Source organism: Somniosus microcephalus, chromosome 5, assembly GCF_052327205.1.
Source record: "Somniosus microcephalus isolate GS21.2 chromosome 5, FLI_Smic_1.0, whole genome shotgun sequence".
NCBI classification, from domain to species: Eukaryota; Metazoa; Chordata; class Chondrichthyes; order Squaliformes; family Somniosidae; genus Somniosus; species Somniosus microcephalus.
Genome location: NC_140991.1, coordinates 146,090,578 through 146,111,871, shown reverse-complemented (window position 1 = coordinate 146,111,871; position 21,294 = coordinate 146,090,578). Strand labels below are relative to the sequence as shown.

Sequence of the window (21,294 nt, the reverse complement as noted above, 5' to 3'; positions counted from 1 at the left end):
TGCCGGGTGGCCCTTAATTGGCCTGCTGAGCCCGCTGGGCGGGATCAACAAGGTCAATCAAGTGAAAATCACGTGGATTGGCCGCATCTCGATGGAGGCGGGACTGCAACCCGAAAGTTGTAGTCCCGCCTCCTTCCCGACTTCTGAATGAAAATCCAGCCCACAAATGTCAACTATAGAATGAAAGCTGCAAGAATGCCACCATGAACTAGGGTGAAATAAAGAGCAATACTATAAGGTAGATAACCTCATATTCTTCCAGATCTGTTCACCTTCCACACACAAATTAATTACGCTAAAGCAGTACAGTAACAGAAGTGGGTAACTACAACCAAAGCACTCAGTGCGTGGTTAAATTAGCACAATACTGCTTATAAGCAGTACCCCAACTGCACCATGGAGTGCCTCAAAGTCCACAGAAAATTTTGCATAATTAGCCCATGTATCACTAGAGGGAACGGCATCCAAATTGCATGGTGATAAAATCAATCCTGTTGTAGGCAAACATGAACCAAGTACTTATGGAGGACAGTTTGTTCAGCTTCCCCAAGATACTCAGAATCTTCTTCTCTTAGGCAGTTCCTCAGAACCGAGGATGACTTGTTTCCACACTAAAAATTAGTTCTCAGGTGACTGATGAGTCCAACGCGGGACCTACAGTCTCTATCACAGGTGGGGCAGACGGTGGTTGAAGGGGCGGGTGGGTGGGGTGCTTGGGTTGACGTGCGCTCCTTGCGCTTGGCTTCCGTTTGCTCCCAGTGAAGAGACTCGAGGTGTTTGGCGCCTTCCCGGATGCTTCTCCTCCACTTTGTGCGGTCTTCGGCCAGGGATTCCCAGGAGTCGGTGGGGGTGTTGCACTTTTTCAAGGAGGCTTTGAGGGTGTCCTTGAAGCATTTCCTCTGCCCACCTGGGGCTCTCTTGCCGTGTCAGAGCTCTGAGTAGAGCACTTATTTTGGGAGTCTCGTATCAGGCATACGGACGATGTGGCCCGTCCATCGGAGCTGATCGAGTGTGGTCAAAGCTTCGATGCTGGGGATGTTGGCCTGAGCTAGAACACAGACGTTGGTGCGCCTATCCTGCCAATGGATTTGCAGGATATTGCGGAAGCAGCGTTGGTGGTACCTCTCCAGTGCTTTGAGGTGCCTGCTGTACATGGCCCATGTCTCTGAAGCATACAGGAGGATGGGTATCACTGCTGCTCTGTAGACCATGAGCTTAGTGCTGGGTCTGAGGTCCTGGTCTTCAAACACTCTCTTCCTCAGGCAACCAAAGGCTGCACTGGCACACTGAAGGTGGTGTAGGACTTAGTCATCGACGTCTGCCCTTGTTGACAGTAGGCTCCCGAGGTATGGAAAGTGGTTCACGTTGTCCAAGGCCTCGTCATGGATTTTGATCATTGGGGAGCAGTACTGAGTGGCGGGGGCAGGTTGGTAGAGGACCTTTGTCTCACGGATGTTTAGTGTAAGGCCCATGCTCTCGTACACTTCAGTGAAGGTGTTGACGATGGATTGGAGTTCGGCCTCAGAGTGTGCGCAGGCGCAAGTGTCATCTGCATATTGTAATTCGATGCCAGAGGATGGGACGACCTTGGATCTGGACTGGAGGCGATGGAAGTTGAACAGTTTCCCGTTTGTTCTGTAGATTAGCTCCACACCAGCGGGGAGCTTACTGAGGGTGAAATGGAGCATTGCAGCCAGGACGATCGAGAAGAGCGTTGGTACGATGACACAACCTTGCTTGACCCCAGTCCGTACATGAATTGGCTCTGTGGTGGATCCATTGGTCAGGATCACGGCTTGCATGTCGTCGTGAAGCAGGCGGAGGATGGTGACAAACTTTTGAGGGCAGCCGAATTTGAGGAGGACACTCCATAATCCCTCATGGTTGACGGTGTCGAGGGCCTTTGTGAGATCAAAGAAGGCCATGTACAGTGGTTGGTGCTGTTCCCTGCATTTCTCTTGTCGTTGACGTGCGGTGAAGATCATGTCCATTGTGCCCCTTAGTGGGCGGAATCCGTATTGCGACATCACTCGACCAGGAAACACCAAGACTGGTTCGATGAGAACGACCAGGAGATCCAGGAGCTAATAAGCCGCAAGCGCAAGGCATTCCTGATCTGGAAACAGCAACAGAACTCAAGAGCAAGAAAGCAGCTCCACAGACGCCAGAAGGCCGAGGTCCAACAAAAAACTCGCGACCTAAAGAACAGATGGTGGGTGGAGAAAGCGCAGGAGATCCAGCAGCTAGCCGACGACCACGACGCGCGTGGATTCCTTAGCGCAGTCAAGACCACCTATGGCCCAAGCACCCAAGGTCCTACCCCACTGCGGGCCAAGAATGAGGTACTCATCAAGGACAGAGAGGCAGTCAGTGCCCGCTGGAAGGAGCACTTCGAAGATCTCCTTAACCGAGACTCTGTCTTCGACGCGAGTGTCTTCAACTCCATCCCGCAGCATGCTACTCGCCACCATCTCAGTACAACCCCAGCCCGGCATGAGGTTGAAAAGGCCATCTGACAACTGAAGAACAATAAAGCCTCAAGAGCAGATGGAATCCCTGCCAAGACACTAAAACATGGCGGAGAAGCACTACTGGCGCGAATACATGAACTAATTTCTCTTATTTGAAGGAGGAGAGCATGCCAGGGGATCTCAGAGACGCTGTAATCATGACCATCTTCAAGAAAGGTGACAAGTCCAATGCGGTAATTACAGAGGAGTCTCCCTGCTGTCTGCCACAGGGAAAGTCATCGCAAGAATCCTCCTCAATCGCCTTCTCCCAGTGGCTGAAGAGCTCCTCCCAGAGTCGCAATGCGGACTCAGAATCTATTGGATGGTTGGTTGCTGTTGCAGATTTCTGAGATGGACTGTGGGTATCTAGTCATTAAGCTGCTGCAGAGTTAAATGAAGGCAGTCACCTTGAACAAGAACTTTGTGAACAGTGCTGAATGGGAGTAACTTGTACTTGTAAGGTTCTCCGGCTCTGTCAATGTACACTTTTCAGGTCTTTGGTCAAAGGTTGATAATGTTACCACACATCATTCAACTGGTCTGAATGATGTACGAAAACAATACTCACCTGTAACATTTCCTGATGGATTAAAATAGTGAAGAGCCCTTGATTCACTATAGGTCAGAAACCACCCACACTTTTGTTAACAATGGGGAAGAAGCAGCAAGTCATTCTCTTGTGCTAAGGGAGCATTCTCAGATTGATAAAGAAACCTTTACATGTAAAGCTAAAAGATCCAATGGGAACACAAGCTGAATCTCAAGAGAATTATTCCTTGAACTGCAGCGTGCATTAAAAGTCAAATGCCCTAGAAAATAGTGGTGCTCAATCTTTTAACTAACGAATGAGCATTATTATGGAATAATCAGTTTATCATGCTAAATCACTAAATGGCAGAAGACACATTCCACTTCTAGCCCACAAAGAGAAAACAATATTATAAGAGTTTAAATAGCACACAGGTTGTACAAAATATCCCAAAACACTTCACACCAGAGGGAGGGAAAAAATCAAACATCGAGCAGAAATGATGATGAGGAAAGGGAGCTAACAGAAGTTGAAGTAGTAGGTTTGGCGAAGCTTTTGAAAATGGAAAAAGATGAATCAAGTTTAATGGAGAGAATTCAAGAGCAGAGGACTATGTTAGCTGAAAGCTCTGCCACTCATATTTGGAACTGGGCGTGGGGGTGTTTGGGCCAGGGGGGGGTCACCAACACATAATTCAAACTCTCAAGCGTAGTGGAAGGGAACAAAAGGGATGAACGACAAAGCATCACCTTAACTATATTCTAAAATAACTATAATGACATTTCTCATTCATTTGAAATGAAATGCAGGTTCCAAAATACGTAGATGGATTTTTCCCCGCAGCCTACAGTGAATTATAACGATCAGTTATGACCCTGACCATCATAACTTAACTCAAGACTCACTGATTTCAGTTATGATCGAAAAGATGGACTGTAAAATACCATATATCTTCTCTGTTGAAACAAAAAGTATTTGCCATACCAAATCCATTAACTTACATTCATTTGAGCCACCTCACAATGCAATTATTCAAATTTAAATTTTGTGGCATTCACTCATTCACATGTGACAACGAGCATTGATGTTTTAGATTTTATGGAAAATGTTGCAGTGGTAACAATGGAGCCGTATGCAGGAGGACCAACATGCATCAGAGTGGTGGGACACAGACTCCATCTCAGTCCATTGAGGTGTTGATCTCAGCCAGGTCACTGTTTGGAAGCATCAAGCAGACACCATGCATTTGCCAAAAAGGAGGAACAGTCAACATTGATCACTGTCAAATCCTTCCTAGTGGCAGCTTCAGATGTACATTGCCAGAGACCTCCTAAGACTCAATTAGCCACAGATGGTTGGCACAGGAAAGAACAAAAATGAGATGGGGTATTAGCGCACAACATACTCCTTTATATAGGTTTGGAAGAATAAAAAAGGGACAATGCAATTTGGGTTCGAACAAATCTGTTACAGCAAACATTCCCCTGGCCCCAACTGATGTTCCATTATAGCTAGCAGAGAAGCTCAAATTGCTGATTATTTTGAGTCAATCTCAACAGTTTCCGATTAGTGAAATCTGACTGTATTTTCACAAATCTTAGTGAGATACACGCCATTTGAACGATCTTGTGCTTCAGATAGCATTTATAAAAAAAACTGAAGTACTCTGATTTGCAATATTACCTGTAGTCATCACCTATCTTATAATTCCCCATCACCTATCATGATGGTACAATATTGCTTTATCAGGGTTCAAATATCTATGCAGTTCCACCATAGCATTACATAAAATTAGAAAGATACCTTTATGTTGACTGATGTCAGCATTAAAGTTCATCTCTCCTTGAAGATGTTGATGGTGTTGATGGTGATCAGAGTCCTCTAAATGGCCATGAGGGTCATTGAAGAGCAGATGACTGTGCTGCGGTGCTTCCTTATTTATTGCACTAATCACTAGATGGCAGATGATAAATCCTAATCCCAACCCACAACAAAACATGAGCAGAGACATTACAGACCGTGGCACTGCCATTTCCAAGCAGTACTGTGCTGGGGAAAAAGAGGAAAAAAGTGTCACTCTGAATAGATTGCAGACACATTGACCGCGATTTCACCTACCGAGGTGGGTCCAGTGCGGCCGGGGTCGGTGGCGGGGTGCGACCCCGCTGCTGGCTCCATCCCGCTCTGTGAGAAGAATTTTACACTGATTGGGCCCGCCCAGTGGGTTTCCCAGCCAATTGAAGGAAGCGGGTCTGATGACGTCGCTTGGTGACACGTCATAAGCTGGTTTCCTTAAAGCGACCATGTGCAAATTGTTTTTGCCAGTTCTGCTGTCAGTGTTCTACAGCAATGAGGTGTTGCAAACACTGACAAGCACTGCACAAAGATGCATGGCTGCACCGAGGCTCTCCCATGACTCCCTCCATATGCTTAGGGAGGGAGTCTCAGCACGCAGGAAGGTCCTCTTCCCTTCCCATGGGCGGAAGACACCTCCCCAGGAGATCAACGCAGCCTGGTTGCACATTGAACAGGAGGACACAAGCAGGGATGTCATCAGAAGGACCAGGCTGCAGTGGCACAACCCTTTCAATGATCTCAGTAGATCACAAAACGTTACTGCAAAGCCACACTCAACCTCATCCTGCTGTGCCACTCATCACATCCCCATCACTCTGCCTTCCCTACCCTACACCTGCACATCCTTACTCACACCAACTTACCTTGCACCTCCACCCATCCCTCTCTATCTACATTATCACTTACCCATCTCACAATCCACCGCTCACACTCACCTTCATCCTAGTCCAATCATACCAGCTAACAACACAAAAGGGTAGGCACTTGGGTATTTTAGCCAATGTTCATGTGAAGTTTCTGTTAATGTGCTGTCAAACATTGAAATCTTTATTTTCAACACTTTGCGTTCTTGGACAGATTTGTGTGCACCTTTGGAAATAGCTTAGTGAGTTGCAGTGAATGGTGAGACATAATGGCGATGAGTCAAAGGAATGGCTTGGGCATTGTAGAATTCTTTATGGTGTTGGTGTGGGGTGGTGCCAACCTGGTGCATCATGTGGCAGCCAGGGTGTACAGCGTCAAGTGAAGTAAATTTGGCTATGGTGAGGCCATTCCTGGTGTCCCGGACAGCAATGTGATTGGGCGCCGATGCCCTGTGTCCTGTGCAGCACCAACTGATTGTGGAGAAGGTTGGTGTTGTTGCTAGTGCTGCTGGTGTGCCTGGTGCTGCTGGTGTTGGGGCTGATTGTGATGGGATTCTGAGGACCAAGTTGAGATTTTTTCAAGGGCACTGATGCTGATGGAATAGATGGCAGGTGAGGTTGAGATGACAGAAGCGATCTGTCAATGGTGAGAGATGTTGTTCCAATGAGGTGACACTGGATAGAGAGTTTTCTCCAAACACTTGCAAGCTGCATAAAGCTCAACCTGTCTTCCAAATGCAGTAAGCAACAGCTTCTAACCCTGGACAGTGAACACCTATGAAATGGGAGCTTTTATAGACCATTTGCAGCTGTCAAGTAAAGAAATCATCCCATGCTGTCACAACACCCGACCTCCTTACTAACGTGATCCCCGAGCAGCGGGGAAGCCATTAGCGAGCTCTAAAAATATAAAGGTAAGCTTAAAATACTAGTTTGTAGGAATGGCTAGATTCCTAACTAAAGGACTGAGGTCGAGTCAGTCTATCAAACAAACGATGTTTAATACTAATCAACAGAGTTTAAAAAGAAAACACAGGAGAACTACATTACAGGTCTGTACTCTTTGCTGGCTCCACGAGGACTGGCTAGGGCGGCTCCCCAGCCTGACGTCATGACGTCATCACGTTTTCCCGCCGCTGGAGGATCACGTGATCAACGTGATGACGTCATCGCGTTTGGTCTCATTCTTAAAGGGGCCGCGCTATGTACATGCAATGATATGAACCAAGATACAGATTCATTCTGTAGCTAATAATTTGTTAAAGATAATTATGTACATTAGATCAGAGTCCCCCTGGTGGCTCTGCCACAAGTTAATTCCCTCTTAATAATTTCTTTAATGATGTAAACTGCCTCTCCCGCCGCTTGGTGTCGGGTCTATTCAGCGATGACAGACCCGACATCTGGGAGACTAGCGTGGAGGTGGGTTGACAGCAGGTTCCCTACCTGCTGTCAAAAACATTTTTTTTAACCCGGCACTAATCGCGCACACTGACCTGCCGAAAAACTCCCCCCATTGTGACACTTCATTATAGGTCAATTCACAAATGTAACAGCCAATCAGGAGATTGATTATTCCATTGGATGGTGCTCACAAGAGAATATTTCCAGAGGTTAAGGTCACTGCTACCAAAAATTTCAAAAGGACTCACTGAAACTTTCACACTTCCATTTGTGCGGCACATTCATATGTCAGTGGAAGCTCCAAATGAGTGACTGTGATTATCATATTCTTTTACCTATATATTTAATTCTATCACTTACTTTTTTTAAAGTCCAGAGCAAAAAGCAAGATGGTAAGAAGATATAGATAACTACAGGTAGGGGCAGGGGATTACTCATGGGGCCTGGCTGCAGTGGGGCTGGAGGTCCTGGGTTTAGGTAGCAAGGAGAGGTGATGTTGGGTTTGGTAGAACTGTTGCAGTCTGGCAATACTATGGCGGAGGGCGTTATGATTTTTGAGGATTAGGAATTAACTCCCTTGGAGTTTGTGGTTGGGGGGGGTGGGCAGAGGAAGGGAGGTTTGGAAAGATATCAGTGGTGGTACTAAGGGGTGAAGGTTTGCAGTATGCAGGATGTGGGGTGAGGGGCTCGCTGAATGGGGGTGCAGGGATGTTGTAGCATTGCAGGAAGCGTCTTTGTTGGGAAGAATTTAGATTTGTGCCTTTACGAAGCACAAAATCCAGCAGTTTCTATTGTTAAAAAGCAAGCAGGTATTTTGCATAATTTATAGAAGAACATTGACATGATAGTTTGCTTTACTGTTGGTTTGATCTTTGGTGAGTTGGTTGATCTCAGCCAGGACAGTGACACAGGAACCACAATCAGTCCTAGCGTTTTAAGGCTAAGGAATAGAAAATGACCTCTGCAGTAAAGTAAGCCTGTGTGGGCACAGGGTAATGACTTGATCAGATTCGACTATGGTAACTCCCTATGGTTGAATAACGAAGCAACAATCAACATCTAGCCTTGCACATGAAGAATGGACATACTGGACAGTTGCTCATATCTATAGAGTAATAGCCCACCACAGGTCAGCATTTTCAGGAGAGATGGGAAACAACTGGGGGACTGCAAGCACACAAAAAAGCACGCTTGATGAAAAAGTTGTTTGCAAACAACTAAATTGTGATTGCCTTGCTCTTTAACAGATCTCTGAAAACTATCAATAATGCAGGAGTTAAGATCTGTGCTTAACAGTCAGTTACAAATGTTACTACTGTTATATCCGTGTATCTTAATGTTGTGTCCTTCAATAATCAGACAAAGACTGCAGGGAACGATCAACAGGTGTTTACTGAATGAGGGTTCAAACTGCAACTGACTGTACAGATCACTACTCAGGGTTTATAGACAGGTGTGGTCACTGCCGATACTACAGGATACAGGAGTAGTTCTCCCCCTTAAAGGTACATACATTACAATTCCTCCCCTTTTAGATTAACAGTACCATAACACTCATTTAACAATTAAATATCAACTAATTACAATTAACACTTTTAACATGCAACATTAACTGAAAATAGTCTATTTATAAATTCAGTCTTTGGGAAGGCTTCCTGATTCTTTCTGGATAACGCCTTTCCCGAGTGTCTCGCTCTTGGTGCGGAGGCGATTCTAACACCCTGTCGTCAGTTGATTCATCAGCTTCCAATGCTATTGTTTCTGAGGTAGATGCGACCTGTACGTCGGGTTCCTCACCAGGTACGTATGGCCGAGACATGGAGTTGACTCGTTCCTGTGACTCTAGGATCTGGTCAGCATGGCGTCTCACAATGTTCTCCCCAACATCCACTGTGTGCATTAGTGGCCCCTGCCGTGTGCATATCGTTCTTGGTTGCCATTTCTCTGTTTGGTAGTCGCGGACCAAGACTGGTTGCCCTACATTGAAGCTCCTTGTCGGCTTCTCATTGATGTGCTGGAATTGCTTACTCTCAACATCTCTTCGTACATTTGGTCTGAGCAAATCCAGACAAGATCTCAACCTTCGGTTAAAGAACATCATGGCCGGGGCCTGGTTGGTGACTGCATGTGTCGCATTTCTGTAGGCTAACAGGAAATTGTCCACCTTATGCTGCAGTGGAATGTCGTCATCGCACATGGCCTTTACTGCTTTTTTAAAGGTTTGTACGAACCTCTCAGCCAATCCATTTGTGGCTGGATGATACGGGGCGGATGTGTAATGCCTTACCCCATTCCTTTTCATAAATCTTCGAAACTCTTCGGACACAAACTGTGGTCCGTTATCAGAGCAAATCTGCTCTGGCAAGCCGTTCCTGGCAAAAATGGTCCATAGGACTGCAATAGTTTTCTCCGTGGTGGTGGAGGACATTTTGATCACCTCAGGCCATTTCGAGTGTGCATCCACGGCTATTAAAAACATTGAGTCCATGAATGGACCAACAAAATCAATATGCACCCGTTGCCATGGAGATGAGGGCCACTCCCATGGGTGTAGAGGGGCATGGGGTGGTGCATTTTGGACCTTCTGGCATCCTGAGCAGCTATTTGTCAGGTCCTCGATTTGCTGATCGATCCCCGGCCACCACACATAAGCCCTAGCAAGGCTTTTCATTTTCACCCCTCCCAGATGACCTTCGTGAAGCTCATTGAGCACTCTCTCCCTTAACTTGGGTGGATTTACCACTCAGGATCCACACATCAAGGTCCCCTGGCATACTGACAGCTGTTCTCTTCTGGATGAGAATGCTGGCAACAGTGAGTCACCATGTGCTAGCCATCCCTTCACCGTCAAATCATATACCCGAGACAGTGTCGGGTCATTTCGGGTCTCCTTCTCTATACCAGCGTTAGTTACTGGCAAGCATTCAATTATAGTCGAATGAAATATTTCGACAGGATCCACTGCTGGTGCTTCCTCCGCAGTAGGCAGTGGCAGGCATGATAGCCCATCAGCGTTTCCATGCTGTCGCGTGCCCTTATACTCGATTTCATATTGGTGCGCCCCTAGAAAAAGGGACCATCTTTGTAGCCATTGCGCAGTCATCACCGGAACGCCCTTCTTTGGATTAAAGATGGAGACAACTGGTGGTGGTCAGTCAGCAAGGTGAAATTCTGCCCGTGCAGATAGTGATTGAACTTTTTCACTCCCCACACTAGGCTGAGGGCCTCCCTGTCAATCTGGGCGTAGTTATGCTCGGCTGAGGTTAGTGACCGAGACGCAAAGGCTACTAGCCTCTCCGAGCCATCCCGGAATTTGTGCGACAGCACCGCTCCAATGCCATAGGGTGATGCATTACACGCCAACCGAATTGGTAGTGCTGGGTTGAAATGAGCCAACACCTCTTTTGATGTGATCAATGCTTTGCTCTTCTGGAAAGCTTGTTTACATTCGTCACTCCACTTCCATGGTACCCCCGTTTGCAGTAGGGTGTTCAGTGGGTGTAGTACGGTAGACAAATTCGGCAAGAACTTATGGTAGTAGTTCACCAGCCTGAGGAACGACCTCAGTTGTGACACATTTTCCGGTGCTGGAGCCTTGACTACTGCCTCAATCTTTTCAGGGGCCTTATGTAACCCCTCTTTATCAATAACGTGGCCACAATACGAGATCTGCTTCTGGAAAAACTCGCATTTGTGCCGATTAGCTCGGAGCCCATATTCCTTCAATCTAGTGAGCACCCGCTCCAGGTTGGCGAGGTGATCACTGTCATTTTCGCCCGTGACCAGGATGTCGTCCAAATAACACTGGGTCCCTGGAATCCCTTGCAGGACTTGTTCCATTGCCCTTTGCCAAATAGCCGGAGCTGATGCTACCCCGAACACCAGCCGGTTGTATTGGTAGACACCTTTATGAGTGTTGATCGTGAGGTACTGTTTCGAGGCTTCTTCTACCTCCATTTGCAGGTATGCCTGGGCCAGATCAATCTTAGTGAAGCATTTCCCTCCAGATAGCGAGGCGAAAATATCTTCAATCCGCAGAAGCGGATATTGTACAGTGTGAAGGACTGGGTTCACTGTCACCTTAAAGTCCCCACAGATGCGAACCTTCTTTGGTTCCCCAGGCGTATTACTCAACGACCTCTTCATTACAGGAACGATGGGTGTAGCCCACTCACTCCAGTCCACTTTGGACAGTACTCCTGAATGTTCCAAACCTTCCAGCTCTGCTTCGACGGCTGGGCGGATTGCATAAGGTACCGGTCTGGCCTTAAAAAACTTTGGCCTTACATTTTCCTCTATTTTGATCGTCGTTGTTATGCCTTTTAGTGTTCGAGTCCCTGCTGGAACACTTCTTGTGCGTCAGTTAGCATTTTTGACAGTCGTCCAGGTGTGACGTCGTCATCCTTTTTGGCATCTACAGTCAGTGCTTGTATGGAATGCCAATCTAGCTGTATCTTCCAGATCCATTCACGTCCTAGTAGTGGTGGTCCTCCATCTGGCAATACATATAGGTCCATTTTTGGTGTTTCCTTGCCGTTATATATAACGTTCACCCTTATTTTTCCTTTGGGGTAGACTTTTTGCCCCGTGTACGTCTTCAAGACAATCTTTGTATCTCTCAAGGGTATATGTGAGAATAGCCGCTTGTAGTCCCTTCGGTTTATGACTGTTAGGGCTGATCCTGTGTCCAATTCCATTTTCACTTGGACTCCTGCTATCTTGAGCGTGACCCAGATAGTTTGGTGATCCTCCGTTTTGATCACATTATGTAGTTTCAGACAACCCAGCTCCTTGCTTCCGGAGTCTGTATCACTCTTCTGTTCGTCTGAACTACTCGCCGTCACCTTATGTACCTTCTTGTACTTCTCCTGTGGAGATTTCTTGCTGCTGGTTTTCTTTCCCGACCTGCAGACTCTTGCTATGTGTCCTACTTTTCCACACTGTCTGCACACTTTGTCCTTGAACCAGCAATCATTATGATCGTGTGTTGGTCTGCCGCAGCGATAGCACTTCACTGTTCCATATGACATTTCATTTGTGCCATATTCTTGCGGTCTCCGTTGTATCTCTGCAGCGCCCGTGCTGCTGCTTCGTGTGATACTGCAATGCTGAAAGCCTTGTCCAGCGTAAGATCCTTTTCTGATAGAAGCCGTTTCTGGGTTCCTTCACTTTGAAGCCCACATACAAACTTGTCCCTTAAAGTATCTGCTAGTCCCGTTCCAAACTGACAGTGTTTCGATAGCTTGCGCAGTTCCATTAAATACTCAGCATTACTTTCACCTTTATGCTGGCTCCTTTTGTGAAACTTAAATCTTTCTGCTATCAGCAGCGGTGTGGGGTTTAAGTGGTCCTGTGGGATTGACGCTATGTTTTCAAAATCCTTTTCTACTGGCTTCTCTGGGGTTACTAGGTTTCGTAGTGAGCCATACGTTTTTGCACCCATTGAATTCAACAATACCAGCGCTTTCTTGTCATCTGGCACTTCATTCGCCTTGCAGTATACTTCTATGCGTTCGACATATGTCGTCCAATCTTCGACTTAATTGTCAAACGCTGTGATACTGCCACTCTTCGGCATTTTTGAGTGTGGTTAGACTGGCTTAAAATGGCATCTCCCGCACTTTCCTTTCTTCCCCGCTGCGGCTTAAATTTAAATGGCGTCTCCCGCGCTGCTGCCAACACCGCTCTCGGCGGTCCTCGTGGCAAATGGCGACGCCCTGTGGGTTTTGTGCGCTGCTCCTGCGCTGCTGCGGTCCTCGTGGCAATGGCAGCGCCTCGCATTTTCCTGCACGCCTCTCTCCCCCGTTGACGCCGCTCGCTCCTGAACACCGGCTGCGCCCTGTGCGCTCTGCCCTCTCTCTCTCCCCCGTCGATGCTGCTCAGCCTTTTTCTGTGCCGCTCGGTCGGCTCTAGCCGCTGCTGTCCGGGAAGGTTCTGCGCAGTACCTGTTCCCAACCCGTTTCGCTGGACCACCGTGACTGGAAAGCCAAGCCTGGCTCTCGACAGCCTCCCCTGCGATGCTCAAATCTCCGCTGGATGACTGGGCGGTTGCCCGTGGTCGACGCCCGTGGATAGAGGATTGGGAAAACTTTAAAAGACAGCAAAAAATAACAAAAAGATTGATTAAGAAAGGGAAGATAGATTATGAAAGTAAATTAGCAAAAAATATAAAAACAGATAGTAAGAGTTTTTATAGTTATACTAAAAGGAAAAGGGTGGCTAAAGTAAATGTTGGTCCCTTAGAGGATGAGACCGGGAAATTAATGGTGGGAAATATGGAGATGGCAAAAACACTGAATGAATATTTTGTATCAGTCTTTACAGTAGAGGACACTAAGAATATCCCAACACTGGACAAACAGGGGGCTATGGGGGGGGGAGGAGATAAACACGATCAAAATCACTAAGGAAGTGGTACTCGGTAAAATAATGGGACTCAAGGCGGATAAATCACCTGGACCTGATGGCTTACATCCTAGGGTCTTGAGGGAAGTGGCGGTAGGGATTGTGGATGCATTGGTAATAATTTTCCAAAACTCCCTGGACTCAGCAAAGGTCCCGGCAGACTGGAAAACTGCTAATGTAACACCCTTATTTAAAAAGGGCAATAGACAGAAGGCTGGAAACTATAGACCGGTTAGCCTAACATCGGTGGTGGGTAAAATGTTGGAGTCCATTATTAAGGAGACAGTAACAGGACATTTGGATAATCATAATTTAATAGGACAAAGTCAGCATGGTTTTATGAAGGGGAAGTCATGTTTGACAAATTTGCTGGAGTTCTTTGAGGAAGTAACATATAGGGTGGATAAGTAGACAGGCTAAGTAAGTGGGCAGAGATTTGGCAGATGGAATACAATACTGGAAAGTGTGAGGTTATGCACTTTGGCAGGAAAAATCGTAGAGCAAGTTATTATCTTAATCATAATCATAATCATAATCAACTTTATTGTCATTGTTAGTGCACAAGTGCAGTACAACGAAATGTAGGCTTGCGGCTCCCGAGAGTGTACGTTTAGATTAAGACAAATGGCAAGAAACTGGAAAGTACTGAAGTACAAAGGGATCTGGGGGTCCTGGTGCACGAAACTCAAAAGGTTAGTATGCAGGTGCAGCAAGTGATTAAGAAGGCCAATGGAATGTTGGCTTTCATTGCTAGGGGCATAGAAGATAAAAATAGGGAGGTATTGCTTCAGTTGTACAAGGTATTGGTGAGACCGCACCTGGAATACTGCATACAGTTTTGGTGTCCATACTTAAGAAAGGACATACTTGCTCTCGAGTCAGTACAAAGAAGGTTCACTCGGTTAATCCCGGGGATGAGGGGATGGACATATGAGGAGAGGTTGAGTAGATTGGGACTCTACTCATTGGAGTTCAGAAGAATGAGAGGCGATCTTATTGAAACATATAAGATTGTGAAGGGGTTGGATCGGGTGGATGCGGGGAGGATGTTCCCGATGATGGGTGAAACTAGAACTAGGGGGCATAGTCTTAGAATAAGGGGCTGCTCTTTCAAGACTGAGATGAGGAGGAACTACTTCACTCAGAGGGTGGTAGGTCCATGGAATATGCTGCCCCAAAAAGCTGTAGAAGCTACATCATTACATAAATTTAAAACAGAAAGAGACAGTTTCCTAGAAGTAAAGGGAATTAGGACATGAGTCTAGGTTCGGATCGGTCATGGCCCTGTGGGTAGCGGAGCGGGCCCAGGGGCCGTGTAGCCTGATCCTGCTCCTATTTCGTGTGTCTAATTCTGTTAGATTCAGGAGATGGTTCGATGATAGTGGATTGGCGGTTAGGATCAGATCAGCCATGATCTTATTGAATGGCGGAGCAGGCTCGAGGGGCCGATTGGCCTACTCCTGCTCCTATTTCTTATGTTCTTATGAGTGTGGTGAGAATGTTCCTAATAAGTTACAAATGCTTGCCAATTATGTATCCCCTCATGTGTTTGACTATATCAAAGACTGTGTAGACTATGATGGCGCTATCCAAATACTACAGCAACTATATGTTAAGGCCCCAAATGAAATTTTTGCTCGGTATCTACTGGCCACAACTCGACAACAACCCAGGGAATCACTTGACGAATTCCTTCAGAAACTTTGCAGGCTCAGCAAGGATTGTAATCTTAAAGCTGTCACAGCTGAGCAGTACCAGGAGGAGTTAATTCGTGATTCCTTTATTAATGGGATTACGTCTCCCTTCATACGCCAGTGCCTGTTGGAGAATAAAACCCTCAAGTTACAGGCTGCCTATGACCAGGCATTTCTCTGGACTTAGCAAAGAGGAATGCAGATACCCATCTTTCACCAGGTGCACGGGCTGCTGCTATCACTTTTAGTGACTCCTTCGATAGGCCTCGGGCGGAAGCCCACACTGATGATGACTCCAACCTGGCTGATGACAACCCTACCCTAGAAGCCTTCACTGGTGACGACCCTGCCCTAGTGGCATCTTGGCAATCTGGAAGGAAGTGTTTCTTCTGTGGAGGTGCCTTCCACCACAGGAAATTTTGTCCTGCTCGTAACGCAGTCTGCAATCATTGCAGTAAGGTCACTTTTCTAAAGTATGCCAGTCAAGAGCCTCTGTTAGTAAGAAAGGCCACTTTTCTAAGGTATACTGGTTGAGAGCCCCTGTTAGTTTTGCAGTTACTATTTATAAAAGTGCTCCTCCCCCAAGAGCCACTACTAAGGTTACAGCTGCTATCTATAAAACTGCTCCTCCCCCAAGAACCACTACTAAGGTTACAGCTATCAAGGGTAAAACTGCCCTTCCTTCCATCACAGCTGTTTTCCCCCCAAAGACTGTCCCATGCAGCCACGAAGGTTTTGGTAAATGGACACATTTTGAGTGCACTAATCGACTCATGCAGCTCTGACAGCTTCATTAGTGAGCGGGCTGTCAGTAAGTTACAACTGCGTATTTACCCCTCGGACAGGGAAATTGCAATAGCTCTGACGACACTGACCACCAACTCTTCCGGCTTTTGTCTTGTCGACCTTATTCTCAATGGCCACACGTATTTCTCCACCCGGCTCGGGGTGCTCAAAAACCTATGCAGTGATGTGCTCCTGGGACAGGATTTCCAGAAACAACACAAAAGACTCACTTTCGAGTTTGGAGGGTCAAAGCCAGAGCTTACTATTTCCAAAGTACTGTTTTGTGCGCTTTCGGCAGCTTTGCTCGACGAGCCCTCCTTGTTTGCCAATCTTTCCCCCTGATGTAAGCCCATAGTCACTAAATCACGACGTTTCAGCCAAGATGATCAATCCTTTATCGAGGCAGAAATCTCTCGCCTTCTAGCTGATGGTATTATTGAGCCATGTTCATCTTCCTGGTGGGCACAAGTCGTCGTTGTTAAAAATCCTCTGAAGCAACACAAGAAACGTCCTTGCATCGATTACTCGCAAACTATTAACCAGTATACCGACCTGGATGCCTACCCACTACCACGCATCGATGACATGGTCAATAACCTTGCCAACTACAAGGTATTTTCAATTTTTGATTTAAAGAGCGCATACCATCAAGTACCGTTAAAGGACTCTGACGAAAAGTATACTGCCTTTGAGGCCAATGGTCGGCTTTATCAGTTTTGTCGCCTTCCATTTGGGGTCACCAATGGGGTGGCCGTCTTTCAATGGGCAATGGATAGCCTAGTCAAACAGGAGAACTTAGCGGACACTTTTCCATATCTGGATAATATCACCATTGCTGGTCATGACCAGAAGGAGCATGATGCCAACCTCCAGAAATGTTTTGACGTTCTCCATCATCGCAACTTAACCTTAAATGAGTCCAAATCTGTGAAATCAGTACCATCAGTCAACATCCTTGGCTACTAGGTGGGCAACGGTGTCATCAAACCGGATCCGGAGCGACTTCGTCCGCTTCAGGAGCTCCCTCCCCCTACGAATCTCAGCTCTCTTCGTCGGGCACTCGGCATGTTCGCCTATTATGCGAAGTGGATACCCCACTTCTCCGACAAGATCCAGCCCCTGCTTCACGCAAAGTCATTTCCATTGGAGGCAACGGCTATTTCAGCTTTCAACCTCCTCAAGCGACAACTGGAAAAAGCCACGCTTTGTTCCATCGATGAAAATCTTCCTTTCGTGGTCAAGTGCGATGCATCGGAGGTGGCGATCTCGGCCAACTTGAATCAAGTTGGTCGACCCGTTGCATTTCTGTCCAGAACTTTGCAGGGTAGCGAGCTCCATTATCCTCCTGTCGAGAAGGAGGCTACGGCTATCATCGAAGCAGTGCGTAAATGGAGTTATTTTCTCGCTCGTCGCCAACTCACACTTATAACCGATCAGCACTCCGTGGCCTTTATGCTGGATAACCGGAAACGCACTAAGATCAAGAATAGCAAAATACAACTCTGGAGGATGGAATTGGCCGCCTTTGGCTACACCATATATTATCGACCCGGCAAAGAGAATGTGGCCCCGGATACCCTCACGCATGCACGCTGCTCTTCTATGTCAACTTCAACTCTTGCGGATCTTCATACTGACTTATGCCATCCTGGTGTTACCCATATGTTGCAGTTTGTGCGATCTAAAAATCTCCCATTTTCTACGGAAGATGTGAAAAGAACTTGCTCCACCTGTAGAATCTGTGCGGAATAAAAAACCGCAATTCTTCCGTCCATCGGATGGCTCGCTCATACACACTATGCAGCAACTCAGCATTGATTTTAAAGGGCCATTGCCTTCATCAACGCGAAACACCTACTTACTTACTATGGTGGACGAATATTCACGCTTTCCCTTTACTTTCCCCTGTCCCAATATGCTTACTTCCACAGTGATCAAATTCCTCGATCAAGTCTTTTCCCTTTGTGGTACGGCTAATTTAATCCACGCTGATCGGGGTCCCTCCTTCATGTCAAGCGAACTCAAAAGTTATCTTTCCCAACGGGGAATCGCCACAAGTAAAACAACACCGTATCATCCCATCAGTAACGGACAGGTTGAGAGATACAACGCTATCATTTGGAACGCTGTTCATCTTGCGCTGAGGTCATGCAACCTACCAGACCAGCAGTGGGAAACTATGCTCCCTGATGCGTTGCATTCCATCAGGTCTCTTCTTTCTACGTCCACCAATGTCACTCCTCACGAGCGATTCTTCAGGTTCCAGCGTCGCTCCACGCATGGGACGTCCCTACCATCATGGTTGGCAGCTCCCGGCCCCGTGCTGCTCCGAAGATTCATCCGATCTTCCAAAAACAATCCCCACGTCGACGAGGTGGAAGTAACAGACGTTAATCCCACATACGCGCACGTGCGGTACCGATAGCTGGGAGTCCACCGTTTCACTCCGAGATCTGGCTCCCTGTCCAACCGGTCCCACGGACCCGACGGATAGAGGGATCCATAGTAATGATGCCGACACTCTGCGCTCCTTTGAGGATGATGCCCTACCTGGCTACTCCACCGGATCAACTCGGGGAGCCGAGCGCTCCCCACGGGATGGCCACCCGAAGCCAGGACACTGGTCAATCCCCAGCTACCAAGCAAGATGAAGCCAGCTCTGCGCCTGTGGGGACCCGCTCCCAGAGTCACAATCTCCCCAGTCTCCCTCACGTCGATCAAGGCGACACGGGCCCTGTCGATCTACCAGTACGGACCAAGCGACCCAGGCACCAAGACACAGTCCGAGGAGACGTGCCTTCCAGCCACAAACAAAGATCTAAAAGACTGCGGCTATTCGTGGTCCGCCTAATTCGCTAGAAGGAAGTCGTCGGACTTCCAAATCTTTCAGGCGGGAAGAATGTCATGAATCTAATCATTCATGGAGAAATGACTCATGAAATAACACTGGGCGGCCAGCTGGTGGCGCCGTCCAAGGAGTATAAAATCTCGGGTGTGGGCCCAGCTTGTTCAGAACGTTTCTGTAACCAGGAACTAGCGATGTAACTAGAATCTCATGGTTGTGAAACTGTTGATTAAAGCTTTGTTTTATACTCAAACCAAGTGCTCAGTAGTCTTTTTACATCACAGCCCATAAAGATAAAAAGCTTAGAGGTTCTTGCATTAGAGGCAAACATCTTGCATTGAATTTCCTCAGAGTTCTGACAAAAGGTCATTGACCTGAAACATTAACTGATTCTGTCTTCACAGATGCTGCCTGACCTGCTGAGTATTTGCAGCGTTTCCTGTTTTTATTTCAGATTTCAGTACCCGCAGTATTTTGCTTTCACCTTTGAAGAATGTCAGTGAAATAACCAATGTGGTGTTGAGTTTCTGTTTCAAAGCAGGAAGCGAGAAGGTGATAAAGCACACGTATGATTGTAACTCAATCTCCAGCACAGAATATAATAAAGTAGAATGCCTCTGCAGTGAAAGCTCTGCCATTATAGCAATAATTTAGAACAGTGCCAAAATGGCAAAACGCTCCCCCGAAAATGTTATCATTTTAAATTTAAAATTCCATGGTAAGTGGGGGGGAGGGGGGAGGGGAGAAGGGGATGTAAATCACACAGTCTAGTTACTGAAAATAGAAGATACATACTGTACAAATTATCCAAGTTTTCCTCTTGGATTTGTTACTCACTCAGTCCCAGATATTGATTTACATACAGTACTTATCTTTGGTGTGATATGTGGAATGAAGCTACTGGTTCCAACAGGTTGGAAAATTGATCACATCCATGGAGAGGACAAGACATTTGGAGTATGTTGCTTTCCTTATAATTGAAAGATATTACATATAAACAGCATTTAAAAAGGAACAGAAGGAGAAGGGGGAAATAAAACAGAACATACACAGGAAAATAAATCGAATGGCTCCAAGTGCTTAAGTGAAGAGCAGGATATGGTTAAATGGCAGCTGATATTAGCATGAGACAATAGGAGGCTCAACAACAACAACTTGCATTTATATACAGCACCTTTAATGTTGTAAAATGTTCCACGGTGCTTCACAGGAGCGTTATCAAACAAAATTTGACACCAAGCCAAATAAGGAGATATTAGGGCAGGCTTGGTCAGAGGGAGATTTTAAGGAGTGTCTTAAAGGAGGAAAGAGAGGTAGAGAAGCGGAGAGGTTTAGGGAGGGAATTCCAGAGCTTAAGGCCTTGGCAGCTGAAAGCACAGCCACCAATGGTGGAGCGACTAAAATTGGGGATGTTCAAGAGCCCTGAATTGGCAGAATGAAGAGATCTCGGGGAGATGTAGGGCTGGAGGAGATTACAGAGATAGGCAAGGCCATGGAGAGATTTGAAAACAAGGATGAGAATTTTAAAATCAAGACATTGCTTAACTGGGAGTCAATGTAGGTCAGCGAGCACAGGGGAGATGGGTGAGCGGAACTTGGTGAGAGTTAGAACGTGGGCAGCAGAGTTTTGGATGACCTCAAGTTTACGGAGGATAGAACTAGCGAGGTCGGCCAGGAGTGCATTGGAATAATCAAGTCTATTGATGAGTGTCAAAGGCATTGATGAGGGTTTCAGCAGCAGATAAGCTGAGGCAAGGGTGGAGTCGGGCGATGTTATGGAGGTGGAAATAGACAGTCTTAGTGATGACGTGGATATGTGGTAGAAAACTCCTCTCGGAGTCAAATAGAACACCAAGGTTACGAACAGCCTGGTTCAGCCTCGGACAGTTGCCAGGGAGAGGGATAGAGTCGGTGGCTAGGGAATAGAGTTTGTGGCGGCGACCAAAGACAATGGGAGAAATTGAAGAGTATTATGAGACACAGAAAGTGTGTGAACAGCTAAAGGGGATCAGCTAAGTGGGGGATAGGCAGGTAGGAATGGAAGCATGAAAAACTGGCTCTAGTGATCCAAGATCCTGGTGGAAGAAAAAAAGCAGGTTGATACCAAAGGTGCAGACCACTCGCCAGCATCATGTTCCGACAGGGAAGTCCCCATCTCAAGCACCAAACCGCTCCGTCCCCCCATCCCCAGAAATACCGGCACAGCTATTCCACATTGCCTCCTATCAGAGAGAAAATGGGAGCTACAGTTTGCAGTCACGTGGACTTAATATTGACTTTAACAACTTCAAACCTTAACTATAGCTCCCACTTTCTCTCTGGCATCTCCTGTTCTCTACTCAAGCTCTTTATACATCATTCTATTCATTTTCCTTCATTCTATTTATTTTCTGTGTGCGGG

General features: G+C 46.7%; 1 protein-coding gene across 2 annotated transcripts in view; it reads right to left on the bottom strand.

The window, feature by feature from the left end:
* Positions 1 to 5,229, bottom strand: part of LOC147117383 (glycoprotein-N-acetylgalactosamine 3-beta-galactosyltransferase 1-like) — a 48,326-nt gene extending 43,097 nt beyond the window's left edge. For both annotated transcript variants that reach the window (XM_085988351.1, XM_085988352.1), the window contains exon 1: positions 4,843 to 5,229. In XM_085988351.1, coding sequence (XP_085844477.1) covers positions 4,843 to 5,071 — 229 coding nt within the window. In that variant the 5' untranslated portion in view covers positions 5,072 to 5,229. The remainder of the gene's footprint in view (positions 1 to 4,842) is intronic.
* Between the last annotated feature and the right edge of the window lie 16,065 nt (positions 5,230 to 21,294).